The sequence below is a fragment of the Syngnathus typhle genome, linkage group LG3 (genome assembly GCF_033458585.1).
Source record: "Syngnathus typhle isolate RoL2023-S1 ecotype Sweden linkage group LG3, RoL_Styp_1.0, whole genome shotgun sequence".
NCBI lineage: Eukaryota > Metazoa > Chordata > Actinopteri > Syngnathiformes > Syngnathidae > Syngnathus > Syngnathus typhle.
The window spans coordinates 3,427,765-3,447,473 of NC_083740.1; the positions used below are offsets into that span (position 1 = coordinate 3,427,765).

The following is a 19,709-nucleotide window of genomic DNA, read 5'->3' on the forward strand; positions in this document are numbered from 1 at the left end:
ATCCGTGGGCCGTGGGAGACGACACATCGGACACGAAGCCTTCCTCCCTTTTTAAAACAACATTTTGCATCCTTTGCTGACTGCATGTTCAGCCACACACTGCCACCCCCCGCGCATCCTCACTTCGGCCCCGCCGCATGTAGCCCGGGCGAGCATGGACAGTCGCGTCCTCGAGCATCACCCTCACGCCCACTTCGGGGGCTCCTTGGGCGGGCTGGTGGGCTTCCCGTATCCGCTCGCTGCTCACCACCATCATCATCACCACCACCACCAGCAGCAGCACCACCATCATCAGCAGCAGCACCAGCACCATTACGAGCTCGCCAGCGCGCACCAGCTGCAGTCGGCGGCTGCCGTCCCCTTCACCATAGACGGATTACTAAACGGCTCTTGCTCGGCCTCGATTGTCAGCTCCAGCGCGCTCTTGTCGCCCGACGGCCAGTACAAACTCTCAGGTAATCCCCGCCCCCGTTCGCTCCCTTTAAATACGATTCTAAGGCTGTTTTTGGAAGAGTTTGCTGTGGATAAAATGAAGGTTTCCTTCATCTTGAAAGAATCTCCCATTTGAGTGCAAATGAGTATGAACATTTGTTATCTTCATTTGTGTTTGCTGAGATGCCAAATTGTCTTCGTGTTTTTTTTTTTTAAACTTCCTTTTGAGCTGTCTTCACAGTGGATATTTAAAAAAAAGAAAAAAAAAATTGTGTCTGCAAGCAAGAAGATTGTTTCGAGTCCCTTTCCTCATTTTTATTATTTGCATTTATTTTGAAAGGATTCGTCGAGTAAAAAGATTGTTTAGAGTCCCCTTTCTCATTTTTATTATAATTTGCATTTATTTTGAAAGGATTTGTTCGCTTGAATTTAATTTTAAAACGTTGTGGTTCTCTTTGGAGCTCCAGGGGGGGAAAAATGAGACCATTGCAAAATGATCAATTTGTGAACACATCTTCATTAAGATGCAACAAAGATGTGTTCATTTGCAATTTTCTGTAAATGCCGATATAGTTGTGATGACACAAGCGCAGCTTCAATGCAAGCCTTGATTTGAAGCTCTTATTTTTATTTTGCTCGTAAATCTCACATCGGTCTTCTGATTTAAATCGAAAACACTGTATGACTCTATTTGTGACAAGGGCTATATAAATGCAATTTACAAATCAATGGTGAGTAAATTCCATCCTCTGTATTGATTTTCTCTTGGGGGGAAAAAAAATATGATTTAAAATTATTTACTGAACTTGCAGCACATAACAAGATGCTTCGCTTAATTGGACAAGCTGTCAATCAATCAATAATGAGACAATGACGGTTTATAACAATAAAAACAGATTCCGGGGACCCAGACAAAGAGAGTCCCGGTTGTAAACGGAGAAGAACCAGAACCAACTTCACCGGCTGGCAGCTGGAGGAGCTGGAGAAGGCCTTCAACGAGAGCCACTATCCGGATGTGTTCATGCGGGAGGCGCTCGCCCTCAGACTGGACCTGGTCGAATCCAGGGTTCAGGTAAGTGCTGGGACGCTTTGATTTGGATTGAGTTGCACATTTGGATACGACTAAATCTCAACCTCGCCACCAAACATGTCAGGAGGGCTGTTTGTTCAGGAGATGGCCCGTGAAGGCCCAAGCCCACACTGAGGGCGGCAATTTGTCAATTAAATCTTTAATAAAGGGTCCCCCTTTGAATTATGCATAGACACAACCTATTGATTTATGGGTTACTATAAAAAAAGGGGGGTAAACAAGGCTTGTTACTGAGCCGACAAAAAGGGGGGGGGGGGTTGTATTTGAGCCAGTTCCTCAAATTGATCTTTATTTGGATTTTTAATTAATTTAGATGGTTTGGAACAATGGAGGCAGATGAAGTTATTCTTTTTATATTTCAGATGGAAATGGATTTTATTATATTGTATTTATTATTGTAATTCTAATTCGTGTTTTAAAAAAAAAAATTGTTGTTGAAATATTGCATATACATATTGAAATGACATGAATTGAAGCTTTCGAGCTTTTAATAGTAAGTACAAAAACGCTTGAATATGCATTTAAATATAGCATTTCTCACACTAATTAGGAACTGTTAATTTATTAAACGATTGCCCATGACTAAATTAAAAGACGACGTTTTTCAATATGGCAGAATTTGTAACATGAAAACATGAGTGAAAATACTTACATTTTTCATTTGATTACAGTTCAACTCTTTGGCATTTTAGAATCCCACAATCATTGAACAAAACAGCAAGTTTCCAATACCTCGCAAATTCTGCCATGCAAAAAGAAAAAAAAAAATAGAAAATGTACACAGTATCAGAGCAAACATATCTTTCCACATCACTGATAAAACTGAAAACATTATTAAAACTTTCATCATGTGTATCTGTGGAAAAACAAATACAAGAAGAAATAATTTTCTTGAAAGAATAAAATTTTAAAAAAGCACATTATGCTCAAACAAGCATCACAACTGGATGACGTTTTATGTTTTTGGGGTGGATTTCTGTTCCTAAACCTCAGCTTATTCAGCCTTCCAGCTGCTTAAACGCTTCTTTATCGCAGGTTTTGGAAAGGGGAGGGGTGGAGGCTGGGGGTAATATGCGATAGAAGCGACATCAACAATCCCAACATTGTCGCGCTCCGTGTCCGCGCCTCGCCCTCATTATCCGCGCCTCGCGCCTTATCAGCGGCCAACACGCGGCCCTCAGCGAGACCAGAGGCCGCCCCGGAGAGTTCCCAGCCGGGCTTGGGGGACGGGCGGGGAAAAGTGTGTGTGTGTGGATGGGTGGGTGTGGGTGTGGGGGGGAAGGGGGGAAGGGATCAACTCGTTCGACTAAGAAGAAGGCAGTCCGGCGACAAGGCGAGTTGTGGTGTGATGTGGTCTTATAATGAAATGCTCCCAATTAGTGAGGCTGCAATTAGATTTAATTGGCAGTGAGTTGGGCATTAAGCAAACTCATTTGGTGATTAAAACAATGAGGCTGTGACTTCCTGCAAGACCACTTTATAACCAACAATGCCTCCGATTTGATACGACGTCGATTTGATGGAAGACTAAACTGTCAAGACAATAATGCATCTAAAATATGCGAAATAGTTGCTTCAAAGCAGCTAAACTTTTGATTAGCTTCATGCATATCAGGAGTTTAAAATGCTCAAAATGGTTGCACGAATTGGGAAATGTAAGAGTCACTTAGCAAAAGGTGAGGACGTTCATATGTAGAAGATGAGTGGAGTGGTCGTTTCACCTGGACAACAGGAGTGATCATTTGGTTGGTATGGATTTTTATTAGCGCTGTTTAAAGGAGACTTAGAATAATTGTTGCATCGAAAACTGATATATGGATGGATGTTTGGGTTTTGCTGCTATTTTGTTAAATAGTATTTCTCTACGAATGTGTACCTTTTCTGATGTGAACATTTAAATGTGAAGGGGAATTTTTATAAGGCTATTTTGGTTGCTTGTTTCCATTTTGTACCAATGATTTACAGTGAGCACACTTTGCTTCTAAAAAAAATAAAATAAAAAAACAAACATGGATACAGTATGCTCACATTAAATAAACATCTGCTGGGGCCATTTTTTTTGCTGTCCTATCCAGTCTGTCCTTGTATCTATTTTAAATGATTAATTGATTATTAATGCTGACTAATTGACGTACAGTCAGCTCATTAAATCACAGCAGGAAGTTAAAGTGTGTGTTTTGTTTTCCTGACAAGTATGTAAGCAAGGAAGTCAATTCTCACGGTGGATCATAAAATGCTTAATAAATACATTGATATGATATGTACCTCCCCCATCCCCCCAAAAAAGCAAATATAGCATCAAACAATCAAGTCATAGTGGAGTGAATTGAATGACAGATTTTGCATTTGAAAAATGTCACTCATATCAAAGTACAATCGACAATTTGGGAGACTGCAAGGCACCTCGTCACCTTAACGTTTTGATATTGCGTAATGGACAGTAAATACAAGACTGTCGCCAGACTGCAGTGAGCGAGCAAGAGAATAAAATGACACCGGATCCACTAACTACGGGGGAGCCTGAAAATTGAGGGCAGTAGACAAGCGGTATTCATTCATTCATTCATTCATTCATTCATTCATTCATTCATTCATTCATTCATTCATTTTTTTATTGTTATGAGACTGGCTCTTCTAACTAAGGGAGAACCTGAAAATTGAGGGCAGTAGCCAAACAGTATTATTTATTTATTTATTTATTTATTTATTGCAAAACAAATTGCCACCCCCCCCATGGAGGAAAATAAAGTCTCTGAAGTCTAAAGGATATTAAGAAGAAATATGGAATTCTGAACAATTTGGAGATTTCTTTGAGGTAAACTAGTTTTGTGTTTGTTCGCGCAGGTTTGGTTCCAGAACCGACGTGCTAAGTGGAGGAAGAAGGAGAACACAAAGAAAGGGCCCGGCCGGCCCGCGCACAACTCCCACCCGACCACGTGCAGTGGCGAGCCCATGGACCCCGAGGAGATTGCGCGGCGAGAGCACGAGCGCGCCGAAAAGAAGAAACGCAAGCAGGAGAGAAAGCTACTCAAGTCGCAGAGCAAACTCCTGCATGGCGACAGCTTCCACACACCGGGCGGCTCCGAGAGCGACAGCGGCGTGTCGCAGTTCACCGACAGCGAGCAGCAGCCTTCTTCGGGCCCAAACGGGAATATTTATGCGGAGCTTCCCCTGACGTCCGGGGGCGCCCAAGGACACCAAACCGAATCCAGCTGCGACCAAACCCGACACGACTTTGACCACCAAAACCAAAGACGAGAAGCGGAGCAGGTTTCTCCGGGCAGCACGCACAGCTCTGGCAGCCCCGCGGGTCCGAGGTCCTCTGCGCTGCAGAAGCGAAACCCTTTCAGCGTGGAGAGCCTCCTCTCGGACGCCGCGCCTCGATGGAAGCCTCCTCTGGACTTTCTCTCACTGCCCACTCAGAGGACTCTGGTGGGTCAAGGCCATTTTTTGCTTTACCCCATTACTCATCAGCCTCTGGGCTTTCTCGTGCCCCAAACGGCCCTGAAGGCGTCGCCGTGCCAAGACGGCGTCGACAGGCTCCACCTCGGACAAAACCTCGAACAGTCGTGCGCTCCCACTGACCTCTCGTGCGCTCTCGCTAAGCCTTTAAGCGCAGATCATAAAACAAACGACCATCACAGTCCCGTTAGCAATAGAGTCGACGTGGAGGAGGAGAGCGCCAGGGATAGTCCCACGCTCGCCAAGTCTCAGGCATCCCCGCAGTCGGCCCATTCCGGCGAGGCGGGGCGAGTCCACGCCGAGGCTTTGACGGACGGCTGCCGAGCCGAGGGGCGCTGTGCGAAGGAGGAGCGAGCGTCGCCGAGCCTCCCCGAAGATCTCGGCGCAAACGCAGACTGTGGGGAAGCACCCGGAACAGATGGCGAGGACGTGGATATGGACTAACACTTGTTGTAGGAGCGCACATACAAAGCGGCGCTGCTCAGATGTTGTCAGAAAACCAGACGAGAGTAGGAGTCCGTTTTGGTCCTTCAAGATACAATAGCGTTCCCCTGATTAGCAAACCGCCAGGTATGTTTCCGAGCCGTAAAAGCGTCAATGGATACAAACATGTCTCAGAGTGACGCGGCCTTGTACCCTTAAGCTCCATTTTTTCGAGAGTGGACTGTTCAAACATTCCCAAAGCTCTGCATAGATGCTTGCAAACATATCAGGAATCGGGGAGGCTTTGGCCACATTTCCACCAAGCAACACGGTTCAGCTCCAAGTCCAGGTTGGAACGGGAAAGCCTGATCTGGCAGCTTTCAATTGTCATCGTAGCAGCGCGACAACGATTGTTTTACTCTGCTCCGTCAGAGCTCTTAGCAGAAGAGGGTCATTTTCACAATCATGGAAGAAAAAGGGTCCAGGAATCATTGCTGGAGCTGATTTTCCGTTGCATGGACGGAGAATTTGGCCTCTCCCATTCATTGACGCACCCTCATTTATGTTTCTTCGTGTCGCTGCTGTGCCTGTTTTTTTTTTCCACCTTGAAAGACTCCAAGATCTCCAAATCTTGGACAGTTTTAAAAGTAGGACGTCGGGGTTCCCTGATCCACCGGGTGCCCATCTCCTTAATTTTCAGGGATTGGTGACTCTCTTCAAATAAAAGCGAGCTTGTGCACCGATGTCATTTCAAAAAAAGGGGTCTCAAAAAGTCAGTCGCTGTCCTGTGAGGTGACTCATCGACGTTTTCTTTTTCAAAAATGTATGACATGGAGTATATCAAGCTTATTTTTGTTCTTTGTGGCATAACGGTCGCATTTCACACGGGAGTGACGATTGTCTGTCAACCAGTCGACCCATTGCTAGGTGGCAAAATTCTAATCAGTTTTTGTGGCTTCTTGCAGAATGGCAAACAAAAAAAAAAAAAATCAAAATCATGCATTTGCTCACATTTAAAGTTGATGTGAACTGTGCTGCTTGGTGGAAAAGAAGCTTTAATCCTCACCTATTTTTTAATCACGCATCCTGAACGCCGAGGTAATCTCTCTCTTCTCTCTTTTTTGGTGACCAAAACCTGTAAAAAAAAAGAAAAAAAAAAAGAAAAAAAAAACTCTTACTTGCAACGAAAATCCTCAGATATTGTAAGAAGGAGAAAAGGATATTTATATGTAAACATTTTGATAAATAAAAACTATTGTTTAAAAGTGAGCACTGTCTTTGCAGGGATGGAGCGAGGGAAGGGAAACAAGGTGGGTGGGGGGGGGGTGGATGAAGCTCGTGGACCGTTGTGGGCGTTAGAGCAGATAAATCCCCCGCTCTCTCACTACCGTCTGGCTGTTTGTATTTATTGCTTTAACAAATTTATTCATTTGAAAAGGCCGGCCGAGAATGAGGTTAGTGGCCGCCGGCTATAGGACCCTGCGCCTCCTGCTGAGTTTTGATATGAAAGTAATTATTTTCCCACTGGCTGCTGCAGGGTCTCCAGGCAGCTCCCCTTCCTCTTTCTACCCCCTCCCCTCCTCAGCCCAAAGGGTTATTAGACATTAGTGATTTCTAGTGATATGGAATCACATAAACTTCCCACAATAATAGAATTAGCATGAAAGGCAGGGGTGTCAAATTGAAATGGGGGGGGATAATAGCCAGCTGCACGGCGCTCGTGAACGCGCCTGGCAGCCTGCATGCGTGTGTGTGCATAGACTATTGAGCGTATGAAGGAGGGGTTGGTGGGTACGGGAGGGGGGGGGGGGGGTCGTGATTCGTGGGGCGGAATTTTCATGAGCTGGCGCGCTTGTCAGGCAGCCCTTGTAGCCGGCTATATTAAGATAGATGTTCGATGATATCCCTCATTGTTCTGTCGCTTATATTGATGTCGCTGCCTTATCGCCCTATTGATCATGTGTCGCACATAATAGGACAGGCGTGCTGCCTGCGTACCCCCCCATCACCCCTCCCCACCGCCCACACTCACAAAAGGCGGCGGAGCCCCTCGTCATTTGTTGTTATTGTGGGGTCCTACGGGAGTGAACCAGATAAAGATTCAGGGAACAGGGGAGAATGGAGTGAGGGCTCACATTAATTATTTTTGGGGAGGCTCAAATGAAAAAAAAAAAAAAGATGCTTGAGCCAGATTTATGCTTTAAACCAGATTGTATGTGCTTTAACTAGATAGTGGTTTTTTTTAGAGAGCTCGTGAAGCAACATTTTGGATCATGTAAAGAACAATCATTTAGACTTGTTTTCAAATGTGATGTTTTACGACACTAATTTGTCTCATATCATTTTTGTTACAACTTGATTTGCCTTCTTTATTAATTAAAGGGCTGAAACTCTGACATTTCTTTGGCCCTTGTAAAAAAAAAAAAGTAAAAACAAATTGTGCAAAAACTAGGGCATATGTAAATTGAGGTATTGCGATATACAATATTTGATAGTTTTCAGGGTGCTAAAATTGTGTAATACAGAAACATTATCGTATAAACTGTAATTTAATTAGCTAGCTCTTAAGCTTAGCGAGCTAACGCAAGCTAAGGGTTACGAGCTCACATTTTCAACAACAAACTAGGGTATATGTAAATTGAGGTATTGCTGTATATCATACTTGATAGTTTTTAGGGTTTTTGAGTCTCCCTAAGATTGTGTAAAACAGAAACATTATCGTATAGACTAATTTAATTAGCTAGCTCTTAAGCTAATGCGAGCTAATGCAAGCGACGGATTGCTAGCTCCCATTTTCAACAACTTAGAGTTAGCATTTGACTAATTTCATGACCTCAAACTTGATTCGCCTTTTGATACGCACATCTTTTCTCTGTTTTGTTGTTGTTTTTTTAAGGACGTTAATTGTTGTCAGTAAATTATAGGGCGATGCAAAAGTCATAACAACAACTTGAGTATCGCTAAAATGGGTCAAAGGTCCATGAGAATCAGATAGAAAACTGCCGTGAGTGTGTGTTATCATGTTAAGATTATGCTTTTATAAATGCCACCTCAGTCCCCTGGAAAGTGAAATCCCAATTATTAAAAGCATTAATTCTGGCCGGCGTGCGCGCATAGGAGCCTTGTTGACAGGCCGCCTAAATATCCCTGATCCCTCCCGGTCAGATCGCCCGCTTTATTTGCAAATAAATTGACGCCGGATCCGAGGGACGGGAGGCTTTGCTCCACGGAGCCCGAGCTAAAAATGAATTTCCGCGCCGGAGTCCCTTTAATAATATTTACATAATTTTTGCCCAGCGAGTGCACTGTTTGCGCTGCAGGAAGCAGGGCGGCTTAGAGGAAAATAATTAGACACGAGGAAGAGAGGGAGGATGAGGATGGAGGAGGAGGATGGGTTAAGACCCGAGCTCAACACTAAATTCCCAGACAGCTAAAATCAATGAAAGTAATAACCCTATTATTTAATTCATAAGGACATTATTTTCCCATAAGGCCTCGGGAAACGTCCCCTTCGACCGAATCAATCACATTAAATCGTTCGTTCCGGTAAAATCTGCGCTTTTATTTGCTTTAATCGGTTAGTTTCAAGGGGACGATTAATTGGAAAGTGTAGGTTTCGATTTGGCGTTATAGTAAAAAAGACTTTGTAGTGATTAAAAAAAAAAAAATCATACAATGAAAGAAATCTAGCATGTATTTTTCAAGAGACATGGCGTTGGCTATGTATGATCTTATATGCTTTTAAATAAGTATTAGAACAAAGAAGCCAACTCTTAAAGGGTTTGTCAGTTTAGGGGAAATTAGCTCTTTTAAAATCGATTTTTAAAAAAGAAAATTGTGACTTATGAACTACTGTAAAACTTAACAGTACATAATAAAAAGAACGGCGTTAACTTAAAACCGTAAAACCGTTGGAAGCACTCACTCCGTAGTAAAAAACCCGAACCAAACTCAAAGACGAATATAAGTAGTAGTACATCAATTGTTATGAATACAGTAAACATTTTGGAGCATTTAAATGATCAATGAATCCTTGCAATTCTTTTCCTCAAGCCACGACTTCTTACCATGTTTCAGACAACACAATAAAACATAAGGCACTTTCCCAACTTCATGACCCAAATGAACCCTCAAGTTAGCCTCAAATTTGATTACAAAATAGAAATGTTACCCAAGTTTCAGCTAGTTTGTCTGCTGACTACCTAAATACGTACCTAGTAAGATATTTCCGACAGTTAAGCCAGGAACGGCCCTGTAAACCTCTTGCTACCTCCCTTTTATGAATTCAATTTCAACCTGGGAGACATTTTCAATTTGAGCACGCTGTCATTACAGTGTTGAAGGAGGAGGATGAAGTCGGGGTGGGGTGTGGGGGTATGGCGTAAATTGTTTTTGCTCTATTGTGCATTCGGACGCCATCATTTTTCTTTCTAATTACCGAGGTGTCAGCGCGGTCTGTCACCCGTGTGCTGATTTTCAATTTAACCGATCATCATACATTCATTTTCCCATTTGATAAATCTGCAATCTAGACGCAAACCACCATGCCCGGAATATTAAGCGGCGCCCGGGCCGCCGTAATAGGGGGATGTGTATGCGGCAATGAGCGCCGATCAGCCAGCTAATTTAGCGCCTTCCTCCGTGAAGCCCCCCTCCGCCCTCCCCCCACCCCTGCACACATTTCCAAACCTCAAGAGGAAGCAGGAGAGGGAGAGAGAGAGAGCGAGTCCAGTGACTGCCAAGAACCACGACTACAATGTCATTTGGACCTCCCGTCTAGCCAGTTAGACCTATAATTGAGTTGTTGTTTTGCTTATTCAATACAGACACACTTGCACTTTAAGTATCATGGCCAATCTGAGCTCTCCGGCTCTTCATCACCCCCATCCACCCACAGTAGAGGAGTCAATTAAGGCCCAAAGTGATCCAGCCTGGTTCCACTTGTGTTTAACAGCAGCGGCAAAACACTAAGCCTCACACTGGCCTATATATGTAATATATATATCTTATATATTTTCTTGATCCAGGAACCACAACAAAGCAATAGAAATAAAGAAAAGACTTGAGAAAGGTTTGGTCCAAAATCTGTTGACGACTTTTAACTACCGTATTTTCCGCACTATAAGGCGCACCGGATTATAAGGCGCACCTTCAATGAATGGCCCATTTACTCAAACGTTAATATCACACAACACACAAAATAAACACGTAAAGCTTACTTTAATAAATTAGTCCTCATCCACCAACCCATATTGGTCCATATATAAGGCGCACCGGATTATAAGGCGCACTGTCGGCTTTTGAGAAAATTTGAGGTTTTTAGGTGCGCCTTATAGTGCGGGAAATACGGTACTTTTGTTTACTAAGGTTACAGGATATTTCAGAATATTAGGCGCACTTATCTTTTTAATTTTTAAAATCGATGCCTTACAATCAGGTATGAACCAAGAAAACTCAGTGTCACATAGTGAACGTGGCCCCCATTGGGGTTCCCCTCAATCTCTGATTTCCTTCCCTGCATTTGGTGTTTCGATAATTGACTAAAGCAAAGTTGTCGTCATAGCCTGCCTTACCTTAAAGCTTGTCACTACAGTAGGAAGACTATATTTAAGCGGGAATGTGTGGGGAAGAGGGGGAGGGCTGTAAAATGTTTACTGGCACAAAGCAGCTTTGGGTTTGTCGTTGCCTTTGTTTCATTAGCCCGCTGGTTGTAATAAATGCCAACGAGCCAACGGGATGGATTTTAATTAAGTCAGTGAAAGATGAGTGGAGTGGCACGGGACGAGATGGCGGAGGAGAAGGTTGGTTGGGTGAGTGTGGGCTGAAGGGGGGGGGGGGGGGGTAGTTTTTCAATAAATCCGTTGGCTCAGGGGTTAGTCGGTGATTTCCTCTGCAAAGTGTTTGGGCCGAGCAGGACTCGCAGTAATTTGCTTGATAAATCAGCGGCGGTAGGGGCAACTGCTCGACCGCTCGGTTCGGCGTGTGATTTATGTCTTTCCCGGGGGTCGTGGGCAAACTCGTGACAGTCCGCGATGAATTAGCCAAGAGGCGGCGTGCTCCTAATGAGCAGGTATTATTACGCACGCCTCACTTAAAAGAAGCGTGAAGAATGAAGCTGGCAGACGAGACCCAAACCCCCCGACCCCCCCCTACGCCGTGCCACCCCCGAAATAGCCCATCGATTCGCCGCCACGGACCTCCGGGCATATTGTGAGCGCAGGTGTTCCGCTGAGGTCCGTCACCATCTGATTGAGGTTAACGGAGGCAAAGAGGTGTCAGACACACGCCACCCGCCGAGCCGCCCACGAAGGAATCAAACGCACGACACAAGTAACAAATAAAAACAAAGTGTGACACAAGACACTCAGCAAGTGATTAGCGGCCAAGAATCCCTTCGAAATGTTCAAGCCTTCAATATCAATAGCGCTCGGCCCCATTGGGGAGCTGAAGCCTAGCTCAGCCAATCACAGTTCAGGTTATACATCACCTTTCACCCCAATATTTCATCTCCATATGTCACCCCCCCTCCCACACACATTTGATTCAGAGTGTTTGATTCACATACATTTATGAACAAAACACATTACACCACCCGCGCCACAACTTAGACCTGGTTTCTCCTGGTCTAAAGTTTAGTCCACTATTTCCAAATTAGCATGTGTGATGAGGGCATGTAAAACATATTTTTTTAAATATCCCTGTCTGATAAATAACGATTTACTCCCCTGCGTCAATCAAACATATTTGAAAAGAAGGGAACAGAGATTCTGAGGAAGCTGCCGCCGACGTATTATGCGTGCTAATATTGCGCAACGACACAGACTAACGTCAACAAATAAAAGCCCCTGCGTGAACACAGTGTTGACATGGCGTGGAAACATCAAGTGGCTCTTGTGCTTTAGTGCCTGCTGGAAAAAAAAAAAAACATGCACTCCACAACAATGGCTGTGCTCATTTCACGTAAAAGCCATTATGGAGCTAATTAGGAAGGAGTGGCATTTAATAAGTCCTGCTGGTGGAATCAAAAGAACACCAATACAATGATCAATAGCGGTTTAGAATTCTATTGGTAGACAAATTATAAGTGACCGTACAGGCTAATTATTATTATTAGCTTGGGTAATTTTGTTATTGATTTAAATAAAAATAAAAAAAAGTGTTGTGTTTGCGCACCCAAAAGTGTTGCCATAATTGCTGTCATTATAGAACTAATTGTGGCCATATTTTGAAGGTAATTAACAGAAATGTTACTAAAACCAGATCTCTGCGCTCATATATACTCAATGAGAATAACATGTTAGAAAATCCCAGAGGGGCAGAATAGTTATTATTTTACATCCACATGCACGCAGACAGTTGAAAACTTGACTTGTAAAAGTCATTACTAGAAAAAAAAAAAAAAATGGAATCCCCATATTTACAAAATGTTTTGAATGAAACATTCCCAGCGCCAGCTGCGAGTGCGCTTGCCAACACTTGATTACAAACGAAAATGAAATGTTTTCATCCTGAACTCCACTCGTACAAGTATTCTCTCGGTATTTATTCAATAAAGCTCGCCCAAAAATGGTAACGTTGTGTGTCGAGACTTAATGGGAAAGGCCCCGACTGTTAAATCGTAAAATTTGAATTAGGGAAGATGGGGCGTAATGCACGGCAAAGCTTTTATTAAAGCCACGCCGAATAATTGAATTGTTCTGCCGCTCGGGTTTGTTTAAATGAAAGCCTTTTGGGTGTCAAACAACAACATGAGGATTTCGACAAATTCTATTAAGGACACAGGTTTCTTGTCGAATATGTGCAATCACCAGTGAGCTTTCCCCTCATTTCTTGCTTTCCTATCTGAGCTTTTGCTCTGTCACGTCTTATCTTCGATCCAACCCCTTGGCGAGGGGCTTTCAGCCACTGTGACATGCAATGAAAGGCTGTCATTCGTCCCTCTGCCAAAAAGATTGCAATCGGCGGAGGAACTCTGAGCGGGGGGTGGGAGGGGAAAAAAAAAAAAAGGTATCTGGTGAAAGTTAATAAAATTTGTGATTGGGAAATAAGATGAACGCGGGAAATGCGGGAAGATATTGGGGTTGCTCGCACTTATTGAGGCCATTATTAAGTAGTGAGTCTAATGCCGCGCACACACACATACACACACATACACACGCACGCAATGTACAACCAACCAGAGGGGAACTTTGTATTTTAGTAAACAAAATTTCACACATTGACAGGAGGTGTCCTTGCTTTTCTTCTGGTGTAATTATCACTCTGGGAAAAGTGTTTCATTATGGAAAAGCCCCACTTTCAGACACTTTAGTCACACTGGGCTGGACACACACACACACACACACACACATGCGCATGCACGGACAAACAGACACGCGTGCACACACACCATCCAGTATTTAATTCATCACCCCTCATCCTTGTCTGCTTTTCTTGGTTGTCTTCACACCTCCATCATTTTTTGCCTCATAGTGTTCAATCAGTGAGACGACGATAATAATCGAACCTTCGCTTTCTGCCATTATCTGTCCTTCCTTTTCCCGAAACCCATCATCCGTACCCCCCCCACCCACCCCCCACCGCCATCCTTTCCGTGCCCCCTCGCTAGCTCGGGGAGGTCTGCAGGTTAATGAGTCATGAAGTGTGAAAACTTCCTGAGACTCAAGCAGAACTAAATGCACTTTCCAGATGTGAGTCCAGCGACGTGTGGACGGGTGCTTAAGCATGGAGCTATGGGGGTTCAAAGGGGTTGAAAGAGAAGACGATGAGGGTCATGAGATAACGTTGTACTTTTGACCGTTCGTTTGCTCGCCGACTGCAATGTATCTAAACCGCTGGTGTAAAAACATTGAAGTGAATTTAAGTCTGTTAAACACGAGTATTCTGCCTTATTTGAATTGCTGACTTTGGGAAGAAGGCGGGGGGGACACACAAAGCCAAACAATCAGTCACACACACAATTGGAACAGTTTGGAGCGGGAAAATGGCCTGCCGTGCATGTTTTTGGCATGGAAAGAGGAGTAGACGCACGCAGGCACGGGAAGAACATGCAAACTCCCCACAGGAATGCCGGAGCTGGAATCGAACCCCATGCCACCCCCCCTTGACTAAAAAGCCCCAAAAAAAAAAAAATCTCTTAATATTAGGAACAAACCTCTGAATTTATCTCAGTGGGTCCGCAAAATTTCTTACAAGCCGCCCAAAGATTCAATTTATGTTCCCCCTCAGGGATGGGTGGAAATGTGGTGAAAAAAAATACCAGAAAAAATGACATTGGAAAATACCCATAGGTAAATGATCTGGTCCGGAACCTGCCGTGCCCCTGTGACCCACCCCTACGAGGTCCACCACTAATTCAAGATTCAAATATTTCCAAAAACAATTGTTTTTGACCAGTGGAATATTGACGAGATAGCCAGTTCGCGGTACTGCTGTTCGATATTCCAAAATGTCAATTAGCAGCATCGAGTACTTTGTTGCTTCATTAATGCCCACACTTCGGACAATCGTCAACGGAGTGGGAGGAATTCGAGCCGCTCCAAATGAAAGCAATCAAAACGTTTTTGACCCCAGCGCCGGTCGACAAAAAAAGTGAAAACAATAGAGTCGTGGCGCGAGTGCCAGTCATTCAAGTCATCAGCGCAAATTACCAACAAACGGCATTAACGACGACACTAAGCTGTGTTGGCGCTCTGGCTTTGCGTACGCTCGTAATTTAAGAGGCTCTCCTCGCTGGCTCGCCAGCCGCCGAGTGCCATCGAGCGACGAGTCGTTATGAGAGAAGAAGTTGAAAACGGGACGGAATCGATAGCGTTTAGCCAGCAGCCGTGCTGGTGAGGATGCATTTAACGCGTCAAGCTGTGGAAAAACAACCAATTGCCTCCGAACGCACATTTTATTGACCACACACACACACACACACACTACAGGCCTATCGACTGGTTTAAGGCAATTAGAGCAGTGTACTTTCTCCCACAAACCTGCTATGATGCTTTGTGCAACCCGCTAAAAGGTGACAAACATAGCGCTGCTGCAATAACACTATTCTTATGTAAACAATTGATCTCATTACGGATATTAGAACATTTAAAAACTATTTATTTCAGTCCAGTAGTGCTTTGAGATAACTGGATTTTCGGGGAAGGAGGACTATCTGGAGAAAACAAGAAGATGAACACAGAGAACCGAAGCCAGTTTTCCGTGACAAACTAGATGAATCAATCCAATTCAGTCACAAACGTTTACGAGTGTAATCCTATCAGATGAGGCCAGCTGCATTAACGTCTTGCCGGAGGTGAAAAAATAAAGTCTGCACGTGAAGAATATTTAGTTCAGATACAGATCGCATAATATGGTCAGACGGCAAAGTGTGGGCTCACTCTCATTACTCGTGTTTGTGTGCGTGTCGAACGTGTTCCAGTGGGAGCGCTTGGTTCACTTTTGTGTTTTCTAAACATTTGACAACAACCACAGCTCCCATGCGGAGGCGACTCCCGGTGTCCTCGGCGTGACTCTCTCGACGTTTCTATATCAACACGGAGCAAACAACACTCACGCACGAAGACGCACGCACACACACAACGAACCTGCAAGACGTCAGGGATAAAAAAAAAAAGAAAAAAAAAGCCAACTGAGACTTGGAAGTGCTGGAAAACATTTGCATCACGTTGTTTGGTATCACACGCTGTTATATGAACTCCACCGGGAGATTCCATTTTTATTTGGAAGGCTTACGCACAAGTTACGTAATTCAATCAATGTGGATCAATCATCAGTTGGTTCACTAATATTGCAAAGTAGAGCATTTTTGACACTAATCTATTACAGAATATCAATGACAAATTTGTTCATATGGGACTCGAGTATACAAAATTGATGGTTTGTCTTTCCATCTTAGCGCTCACCTTTCTTTTTAGATTCTCCCTTCACTTGTTCCCTCCCTTCCTTCCTGCCTCCTCGACTTAATACCCCCCCCCCCCCCAGGTGTCTAAGCTGTGAAACATTTAATCGCCGCGGTAACGGTTTCATATCTGGCCCAGAAATCAAATAATGCTGGCTGATTTACTCCCCCTAGCAACCAGGGTGCACAGCCCTAGCAACCGACCCAGTCGGCAGGCCAGACCTAATCAGGTTGAAAATATTTCAATTATTGTGCTGATTCTAGGGAGTGTGTGTGCGTGCGTGTGTTTGCAAATGATATCAGCAGCTATTGATGTGAGTGGAAGAGGGACCGAGGCTTCGAGGAAAAGACAAGATGTGCGATGAGTCAGTGAAATGAGGCTGATGGAGACATCAGGAAGCAACAACAACACATGGTCAGCCTGGACAGGATTCGGAGACAGTTGGCACCATCACTGTGTGTTTGTGCGTGTGCGTTTTTTTTTGGACCAACGATGTCCACACATATATTTGAAAGGTGTGAGTGAAATTACCGTATTTCCTCAGAGCGCCTTCCATTTGTTGCCAAGCAGCATACGGGACTTTTCACACAAACCAAGCCTGTGATCATATAAAACAGAACATAAAAATCACTTAATAACATACTGAATGGTCTTAAGTCCACACAAAAATGTCACATTAGCCCTCACATTGGTTACAAATTGATTTTCTAATGCCACGGTGGCTAAAAGTGTGGTACGGGTACAGTTCAGTTGTATTTAACTTTTTTTAACCTCTGGCTGATTTTCACTTGGCCGCCCACTATGCTACTGTATTCTGAATGTTAGTGAGACATGGTGAGCTCGGTTTTTTTTTTTTTTTTTTTTGAGATGGTAGCATGGGTAAAAAGTAAGTTAGCACTGATTGATCTGATGCGTTTGTGTTGAAAGCTAACTACATAAATAGCTTTGTGGACGAGTGACCTATTTATCTGGTGGTGTGACATCAAGTTTGGAAAATACAATAATAAAAAAAAATATCGGTCCATCACGGTGTATCCATTAGTGGAAGTAAACAGCTGCACTTTTGAGGTTTGCCGACTCAATCAATGACTGAGCGCATTAACATAATAATAAAAAGACATGACAACATAACAAAAAGAAGGGACACTTACACAGTTGTCAAACTCAAACGCTGTGCTTGGAATCGCGCCCGCATTTAGGAACTTGGGTGCCACGTGAGGTGAATCTTAATATAGTAACTGGGAGAGGGAAAAAAAAAAAAAGCAACAAAATAGTCAGATCGAAGCAGAGGAAACTGCAGGAAATTATGTCATAATTAAGGAAAGTTTATACATCGTTTATATATCATCATAAAACATCACGGGATAATGAAACGCCAAACATTTGCACTCATGGCAACACAAAAAAAACATTTGCTCCATTGTATATATTTTTTCTGGAATTTCCCCACACGTTAATCTGCTAAATAGAATTTGTGTCATAAATGAAATGGTTGAACGAGATAAAATCCAAGCCAATGAGTTATTTTCATAATCCTATTGAACCTTTTGCACGTTTTTTTGGGGTAGCTAAAATTTTCTCGCGCTTGACCAAGAATCTTTATTTTGTGGATGCTTGTAAATATTTGTGTCGCTGAGTAAAGTTTCAACAAGGGCTTATTAAATGATACGACGTCAGGTAACTCACTTTATACATTTACATTGCTTACTTTTGGTTAATTAATGAAAAAAAAATAGTTAGTGGGAGTTAGACAATGGCATAACATCTACTTGATAAATTCATGCTTATTGTGTTTGTGTTCACTTTATACAAGCCGGGCGGGCTTTGTTGTCAGTGACGATCGGAGGTGTTTGTGATTTCACACTTATTTTGTTTTGACAGTTTGAAGTAGCTTTTCAATCTCTGAGAAGCTTGTTGGCACAAAACTGAAGAGCTAGCCTCTAAAAATCACTCGCTATTGTTGTTGAAAATGTCAATTGGTTCTCTACGTCTTTCACGTTGGTCGCAGCTGCCACTAGAAGGCATGACCAGAAGCCGCAATTCTGGAATTTTCTCTAAATCTTTTGCTTTGCTGGAAATAACAAGTATTCAATTCGAATTCCATTTTTTTCTGCCTTTTGAAATACAGCAAAAATTGAAATGTTCTTTACTGCAAATGTGCTAAGGAGAGCACATCAGTTGTAACTTAAGTAAAGAATGCAATGATTCCAAAAAGGTGAGCTAAGACACTAAACGGTCGATGCGAAGACGGAAAACCTGCCCCCCCCAAAAATCTAACTTTTCCAATTTGCCCATTCACATTATAAAGCAGCTAAAGTTATTTTAGTGTGTGCGTGTCAGTTGGAAGGGCAGCTAGGCGTAAAATTGAGTGCGGATTCATTAGGTTGCATGAGCTGAGCTGCAGTCGCTTTAAGTGATACATTTCCTCTGCGAGTGGAGGTGTGGGTGGATGGGTGCTGTGGGTGGGTGGGTGGATGGGTGGGGGCTGACTGAGAGGAGTTGGGGTGCGGGGGGGGGGGGGGGACATGTCTGTCGGTCGGTCTCACTCGGGGGCGCGCGCACACACAATTTAGAAACCTTATTCTATCCGCCCTCTGTCTAAACGCAGAGTGACACTGTAAATCTGAGCCAATTTCCTCCTCTAATCATCATTAAAAAGCGCAAATGACTCCACTCGCCATTAAACACTCCCACGTGCGCGCCGCCATTAGTGGCGCTTCCGCAGAGCCGCCCGGCCGCGGCCTTCTGTTTTGCCTCTTCCGACCGCCGCCATTTTGTTTTGTTTTGTTTTGTTTTGTTTTCTTTTAATTTCTTTTAATTTCTTTTAATTTCTTTTAATTTCTTTTAATTTCTTTTAATTTCTTTTAATTTCTTTTAATTTCTTTTAATTTCTTTTAATTTCTTTTAATTTCTTTTAATTTCTTTTAATTTCTTTTCTTTTCTTTTCTTCAAACTCGTGAACCAATTTTGAAAATAAACGGGATGAAAATAACAGCGCAGGGTCCCACAAAAAGCTTTTTAACTCAGCTGTTATTTGTAATTGTTTCTATCGTAGCATCTTTATACCGTTTGCAATTATTAAAAATATTCACTTAGCACTGACATTGCAACAAAGCACAACTTTTTTTTTTTTTTTTTTAAGTATAGTCAGTGGTCCCCTGCAAAGAAACATATTAAAGATGAAACATACGTATATTGCTCACAATTATAAAGAATAATTTTGAAAAAAAATGAACTATTCCTGCTCATTTTAAAATATGGCTAGCATGGACTTTTTTTGTGCACCCCGGGGGGCTGCACGTGCCTGTCAATTTTCATATCGCGAGGTCAAATGAAAAATAAAGAGAAGGAATTTCTGCAGAAACATTAGGAACCCGAAAAACGGGCGCTTTCAACTCAAC

The 19,709-nt window shown here is 43.2% G+C and overlaps 2 protein-coding genes across 5 annotated transcripts in view; one reads left to right on the top strand and one right to left on the bottom strand.

Annotated features, from left to right (window-relative positions):
- Positions 1 to 19,709, bottom strand: part of ubn1 (ubinuclein 1) — a 60,201-nt gene that overhangs the window by 13,399 nt on the left and 27,093 nt on the right. For all 4 annotated transcript variants that reach the window (XM_061273768.1, XM_061273770.1, XM_061273767.1 and 1 more), the window contains exons 6-8: positions 17,460 to 17,546; positions 16,840 to 16,906; positions 6,474 to 6,542 (exon numbers count right to left, since the gene is read on the bottom strand). The gene's annotated coding sequence lies outside the window, so the exon portion shown is untranslated. The remainder of the gene's footprint in view (positions 1 to 6,473; positions 6,543 to 16,839; positions 16,907 to 17,459; positions 17,547 to 19,709) is intronic.
- Positions 155 to 6,495, top strand: LOC133151041 (homeobox protein unc-4 homolog). The gene is made up of 3 exons (XM_061273775.1): positions 155 to 455; positions 1,329 to 1,504; positions 4,367 to 6,495. Exons 1-3 carry the CDS (start codon positions 155 to 157, stop codon positions 5,426 to 5,428), a joined length of 1,539 nt encoding a protein of 512 aa, XP_061129759.1. The 3' UTR covers positions 5,429 to 6,495.